Source organism: Crotalus tigris, unplaced genomic scaffold (assembly GCF_016545835.1).
Source record: "Crotalus tigris isolate CLP2741 ecotype Arizona unplaced genomic scaffold, ASM1654583v1 scf7180000017744.3724543626:3957646, whole genome shotgun sequence".
Lineage (NCBI taxonomy): Eukaryota > Metazoa > Chordata > Lepidosauria > Squamata > Viperidae > Crotalus > Crotalus tigris.
This window is the reverse complement of record NW_024096611.1, coordinates 1,375,427-1,382,933: the sequence shown is the minus strand read 5'-3', so window position 1 is coordinate 1,382,933 and position 7,507 is coordinate 1,375,427. Positions and strand designations below refer to the sequence as shown.

General features: G+C 37.2%; 1 protein-coding gene across 3 annotated transcripts in view; it reads right to left on the bottom strand.

Moving 5' to 3' along the window:
- Window positions 1-203: 203 nt before the first annotated feature.
- Window positions 204-7,507, bottom strand: part of PARVA (parvin alpha) — an 82,675-nt gene continuing 75,371 nt past the window's right edge. For all 3 annotated transcript variants that reach the window (XM_039340335.1, XM_039340337.1, XM_039340336.1), the window contains one exon: window positions 204-3,129. In XM_039340335.1, the coding sequence (XP_039196269.1) occupies window positions 3,053-3,129 (77 nt within the window). In that variant the 3' untranslated portion in view covers window positions 204-3,052. The remainder of the gene's footprint in view (window positions 3,130-7,507) is intronic.

Genomic DNA, 7,507 nt, shown 5'->3' with positions numbered 1-7,507 from the left:
AAATATATCTGGAAAAACAAAGAACTGTACACGAATGGAGGGGGTTAAATTCCACTTCACTTTCTTAATCTAACATATATGTAGATTAAGCTGCTGCAACTCTGCTTTCACTTAGAAACTCAAATTACAATATAATACTGTTTCCACATATACACACATCAACTACTGGTTTCTACCTAACCTGATTAGAAATGGAAAGATACTTTTTTTTTTTGGTACAGTTTTGCTTGCTTTACTTTTTGTTGACTAGTTAAACATTTTTCAAGAATTTGTTCCTTTAGTGGAAAAAACACAAACTTTATTTATAAAATTAAACAGTTAAGTTGCATCCGATAATAACAAGGGATGCTTATTGTTTCACCTTTACATTGGATATGTTACCCTATTGTAAGAAAATTGCATTTAAAAACAATTGCTTGTTTACATTTTATGTAAATTGGCTAGATTGGCCACAAGAGTTCAAGCTTATCAATGTTGTGCTTTTTTCTCTTTTTCGAAAAAAGGATCATAAATGGTTGGCATGATGTAACTTTCCCTTCCCCCTTACTTAGCATAAGTAATGTCCTGATGAGGAATTGTTGCTCTTCTTGGCAATCATCAACTATTCCAATCTTTCCCTGTCACAACGTTAACTTTGATTTTGCAATGTAAGCAGTCAGCATCCAGCTTTTCCCTGGAGCTTCTGCACATGGCAAAATATGTTGCTGTTCAAGGAGATGGAATAAAACTGAACATAAATCCAGAATCCAACATCCAAAAGAATTTTAGAAAAAAGTCACTTTCTGAGCTAGGGTCTACTCAATATCTCTGAACCTTAAACGTAACCTGTCTGCTGACAATGGGCAAAGTTCAAGGATCAAGAATTCACAGAGAACTAGTCCCCTTGAACATATCATAAAATAATTTAGACATATTTTATATATCATCTATATCACAATCCTCATACAAGGAATAATGGCATGTAATAAATCACATTTGAATATATGAACAAAGGTTTTACTTGGGCACGTAACCCCTCATAAACAATTCTTATAGTAATTTGAGCAATATACAAACCCTATAACAGTGGTGGCGAACCTATGGCACGTGGAGATGGCGAGGGACTGGCCCCTGCCACCATGGCCCCTCCCACCCAATCTGCCATGACCATCGTGGCCACACCCACTCAGCACCCAATGATAAATGAGTGGGTTTTGGGTTGCAGTTTGGGCACTGGGTCTCTAAAAGATTTGCCATCACTGCCCTATAAAATACTTCATGCCAAATTTACTACAGTGAAGTTTTGGATGAAATTGGATCTGGGCCATTGAATACTTATAGCACTGTCTCAACTTCTAGAAGACAAAAGGCATGATGACCTTATTATCACGTGAACAGTTTTCTTCCAACTACAAAAGCAAAGTTACTGTGCAATACCTAAAGACACTAAATGAAAGATTTATTTAAAATCAGAATCTAACTTTATAAAATAGGTAGAGACTATTATTTTACATTTAAGTTTATCAGTTTCCATAGAGAATACATTTTTAAACTGCTCTAAAATTTCAATAAAAAATAAGTGTAAATCAAGTTGAATAAAAATATATTATACTAAAAATTTATACTTTTCTGTATGCAAGCTAGTTCTGTTGCTCAAAACCAACAGTACAGCATTGTCTGGTTTTCTGTAAATGTTTAGAATTTCTCATTCATCTGAGGTATTCAGAAAACAAGTTAAACATAAACACTTCTCTTTCTGTGTTTTTGTTATTTCTTTTGTATTTCTTTAAATCTATCTTACTGTTATCAATTATATTCTTTCCTTTTCATTATCATTAAGTAAACAAAGCTTATTTTTATTTTCTTTCAGTACCCTGACAGAACAAACCCACACTATATTTCCAAACTTTTATGGCACCGTATTGACTTTCTTGCTGTATATTTTCCACACTTTTAAAGTATGTGCATATTTCGTACCTCAGTCTTTGCAAGTAAACAAGATTATTTTACTACCAAAGATACTATAGTGTATATTATTTTAAGTGCACAATTGCATATATTCATGCAGACTTTATAGGAATGAAAAAAAATATGTGGAATGTATATAATGGGAACAAAAGGTTGGCCCCATATAGTGACACAAGTTGTTTTATTTGCATCATCAAATTATATACATGGTCTCTCTCTCCCTCTTCTTTCCGCTCCCTCCTTCCCTTTCTCATGTCCTTTGAATCATAAATAAAATGGATCATTTGCCCCAAATAAACATTCAACATGCAGAAAGAGGGGAGGGAGGAGAGAATATGTAGTAGAACCCATAACTTAATTAAACTGGCAAATTTCAACTTACATCATTCCATGGACCATCTATACCTTAAAGAGCAATTTGTGGCACGAATGCTAAAAGTTTTTGGGTGCTGCTATAAGTAAGGGGGATATTGTTCCTATCAGTCATGACCTCTGTGACTATAAGGGAAAAACAGTATAGACTAGAACTCTGTTTCAGCTCCAGTACTGATGAAAAAAGCCCAATGCAGTCAAAGTCTGGGTCTCCAATTATGTCCTTAGTGTGGCAGGGAGGAACCCCATGACAAAAGGGAGAAGCATTAGAGAAGTTTGGGCAAATGAAACAGTGTCTTGCACAAGGAAACGGATCCTCCTCAGATATATAAAAACAGTGTGCATGAGGTTTCCTTCCAAATAGCTCATTGGAGCAGATTCTTATTTCTTGTTTGGCAGTAATTTAGCTTAGCTTGGTTGTGGATCAGGATTTGTGCCTGGTGCTTATTCTCTAAGAAACTAAAAGGCAGTTAAAACCAAGAGTTAATTCACATAGCAACCTGCTTTTTCCCAATCAAACCTATTACCTTCCAGCAGATTTCACTTTCTAATATTTCTGAATTCAAATTGTCCTAATAAAAATATTGAAATTTAATAACAGAGAACATTCCAAGAAGCAGTGCCCTTTCTTTTGAAGAAAGTGTAGTGTAAATTGAGAATGACAGCAAAGAAAGGCGAGCTTTTTTGTTTGGTTCCAATTTTGCCACCCGTGGCTTCCTGATGTGCTTTTTCTTCATTCCAAGTTTCTGTATTTGGTGAACAGATTGTAAAGCACTCTCAGCGTTGACTTCAAGTCACAGTTGACAATGTCTATAAAGAAGAAGTGGGGGAGGGAAAGAAAGGTGAGCTTTTTAAATAACCTGAAATCACAATGAACAAATTAAAAAGCCCATACTGGGAAAAAAACATAATCACACATTCGCATTTATAGGCCAAGACTGTGGTATTTCTATGTAGTAAGACTACTGAAAGCTGTTTGATTTTAATAGAGTTTAGCAGCCAACTTACAGGTTATAATAAAAGCTGGCCACAAGTGACAAGTGTATAGGCCCATGCAGCTTTGGACCCATGAAACCAAGCACAACCCACCCACTATCTAATCATGGCTCACTAAGTAGGCAATAGACCTTCTGGTTTTCAGCTCACATGGGATCGCAAACATATGGGATGATCAGGCACTTGGCAGACTAAAACAAATGGTTCAGAAAGACGTTACTAGACTCAGTTGGTCAAGTTGTTCTGTAGCTCTGATTTTGTTAGTAGAGCTGAAGCTGAAAAACCTAGAAACCAAAACATTTCTCAAGCTTCTGCATGGCCTGTGAGGACTTTTGGACTAAAATGAGGAAACTGTACTTGCTGGTCTGCCACCATCCACTGACCAAAACAAGTCGTTTAAACTTGCCATGTCATTCATTTTCTTGCTGCTATAGCAAAAAAAGGCATTGTCAGGGCCCTCTAGAGCAGGGGTCTTCAAACTTGGCAACTTTAAGACTTGTGGACTTCAACTCCCAGAATTCCTCAGCCAGCCAGGGCTGATTGAGGAATTCTGGGAATCGAAGTCCACAAGTCTTAAAGTTGCCAAGTTGAAGATCCCTGCTCTGGAGTATCTGCCAGGCTTGATATTTTACTCTTTGAGCTTCCAATGTGAGGTTTTGGCCTGACATGGCTCTCTGGAATGACCACCAAATTCGTTACTTCTTATTAAGAATTTCTCAGAGCTGTGAACTGGAGAGCAGGTTGCCACCAAAGGCTGCTTTGAAAAATCCTCAGACTGAAGTACATATGGAGCTAGTTGTTCCTGGCAGTGGGTCTGGAGAACTGTGGGTGGGGCCTAATTCCAACCTGCCATCCTTGGTTTGCCCACTGAGGCTGAGATGTATGCTGAATGTGAGTCAGTCCTGTCACTATACAATTTGTCTCAAAAGCCTTATCATATCTCAGTGAATAATCATTTGATTCTGAATGTCAATAGTGAACATGGAATTTCTAAAAAGAGTAGCAAGTGGCCTTGAATCCAAATTTGCAGCACTGACTCCGCAAATCTCAGAGCTTCCTTCAGTGTAAGTCTTTTGGCAACTAACTACAGAGATAGTTTACATTCTTCCTAGATGATGTCTCACAGTGCTAGTCTCACCCACAGCTCTGGGATGAATTATTGATCTCCCAAGCAAGGACTAACTAGGTCTGCCCAAGTTTAGGTTTCTGAGATAGACTAAATTCAATTGGATTTGCTGCTCAAGAACAAGAGGTATTTAAAACACTTAAACAAAAATTCAATAATAATTCTAATTATAGTACTCAAGATTGAATATGTATCAGAAACCAAACAAGGGAAACTTAAAATTGGATATTTTGAGTGGGATAACAATAGTATTTAGGCTTATATACTGCCCATGCTTTACAGCGCTTTCTTGGTGGTTTACAATGCAGAAGCATTATTTGCATATTGCCCCCCACAATCTGGGTCATTTTAGCGACCTCAGAAGGATGGAAGGCTGAGTTAACCTCGAGCCCCGACAGGATCAAACTCCAGGCTGTTGGCAGAGTTTGCTTGTAATGCTGCACTTTAACCACTGCGCCACCAGGCTCCTCAAGGATAGCACCTGGATTTACTTTATTTTTGGTTTTGGTCTGGCCCAGTTTACTCCAGCCTTATAGCCTCATGATGAGTGGGATGACCACTTCCAAAATTCCCAGAAATGGACCAGGGCTAGTTGAGGATTCTGGAACTCGCAATCCAATTTCACCAGACACTTGTTGGGCAAGCATGAAAAACAAATGCTATTCTGAAGACACAATTATACCTTTTCTCTCTTTAGGCTCCATGCACACTACAACATATTCACACTGTGCATACGGCAAGTACCAGGGAAAGATTCTAATTTATTGTGTGTTCTCTTTGACAAATATATTCTATATTAAGATATTAAGAAGATCTGAACATGAGATTGGATCTGCTGCCTGTGATTGTTTTTGAGACCACTTATGTGTTTAGAATGAACACAGATTAATACAACATTTGATTTATTCTGTCAGTTGTAAATACATGGAAGGCATGTTTAAAGTAGTTTGTACAATGACCTTTATAGCTCCAGGTTATTTAAATATTGGTTATTTCAAAATCTTGACAATGAGATCCCAAATGCAGCTTCTGGAGACTTCAGTGTGCCCTCCCCCCCATCATTTGTTATGCCTGTCAGGCTTTCTGCATTATCAGATGTATCTTTTTCTGTTAATCATCATTTTCTTAAGGAGAAATAGTAGGATGAATTTCTCCAAAGCAAAAATGCAACCCTTCAGCATTCCTCCTCCCCTCCCTCTGAATACTTCTTTTCTTCATAAAAATGAGGAATGGATGTCTGAAGAACAGTGCAATGCCTATCTGTGAGAATTGGTGCCCATGAAGGGGGACTTGTCTGTAATGGACTAAAGTGAAGCAGCAGTTTCCCAGGAATTTATAAGGCAAAGTAGGAGCACAGAGTAGGCATTTAATAGTTTGGACACACAGACACATATTCACACACATTCGCTTTGTAACTGGTTATGCCACAATTTCAACTTTGAAGGGCAACCCTCCTGCTGCAAACATTTTATAAGAATGGCCAACATACTCTTAAATGTCCCACCAGTCCAAAAAGGCTAAGGGTTCTGTTTCTGTCAGTCATTCTTGGTAGAAAGGACAATATTACAGCTTTGAGGAAAGATATTGCTAGATATTGAGTGACAGTAAAAATAAATGATTTTTACACAACACTCAGAAAAAAAAAAAAGAACCCAGGCAAATACTCTTATGCTGAACGTTACAGAATTTTTCTCTTTAAGATGCGGTAAAGCTTCTTGAAAGCTGGGAGAGGAACATTTTATTTCATTGGTAACAAAGCTGCCCATTCTATTTAAAGATAAAAGATCTGACAACTAATTTCTTATTCTGTTCTTGTTTCTAACTATTTTTCATTTAGAAAAACATTCAGGGAGGAATTTAAAAGCTATTTGATGTTCACATTGTGATTATTAAAATGCTTTTCTATACCGGGTACTTGCTAGAAAATCTAAGCATGGACATTATGTCCAGATGTAACAACATATAAAACAGATGTGTTTTTCCATTCATATTGAGCAGGAAGTTTCATATTAAGCATGTCAATAATTGTACATGAATGCTGAAATGTCTGCATGGTTTGATTTATACAAGAGAAAAAAAAATTAACCATTTCTCTAAGCAATCAATACCTGAAAAACTGAAATGCTGTAATAACATTAATGGGCCATAAGGGATAGGTAATCATAATATTTCTCTATTTTCAGCCTAACTCTATAATTCCCACTTTAACTTCACTCAGTTGGACTGATGCCACAAGGTAAAATTTGACTCCATATGTAGATAGATAATACAAAGTAGCTCCTACTAATGTTAACTGACAGCTCTTCTATTACTTGTTGATTTAGGGCATTTTAAATAATCCAATCCTTGGAAGTCTTCTAGTCCAACCCCCTACTCAGACAGGAAACCCTATAACCATTTCAGACAAATGGCTGTCCAGTCTCTTCTTAAAAACTTCCAGTGTAGGAGCATTCACAGCTTCTGGAGGCAGGTTGTTCCACATTTACGGTGAAGAGTACTATATTAAAATATCAAACCCTAGATGACAGGTATTTGCCAGAGAAAATGGAATTAATTATTGAAAGTTATACCTAAGACAAAAAACTAGAGCGAATAGATTAATGTAAGTGATGCACATTTTGTCACTTGTCCCTTCTTGCCCCTCTTCTACCAACAGCCATGTTTAGATGGGAAATAGTTTATTTAGGATGTGCTCTACTCTATGTCCGGACTTGCTGACAAATTGTAACATTTCCATGGCTATCACAAAGTCACTAAACTAAATCCTAATCTGAGTTGATGTTGAACTTCATAGAACCCCACAACTCTGATTGTGATTTCATATTAGAGAGATGCACAAGGATGAGAACAGCCCCCCCCCCCAAAAAAAATACCCCCTGATTTCAGGAGTTATCTTTGCCACCTATCTGTTTGGCATCAAATTCATAAATCGAGCTCTTGATTTATTTCAATTATTTCAACCACCTATATTCTGAGTGCACAGGTCGTTCTCAAATTGGTCATGTGACTAACCCAATTTTATGACCTTTGTTGTGAAGTCATTAAGTGATTGCTGCTGTTGTTAGG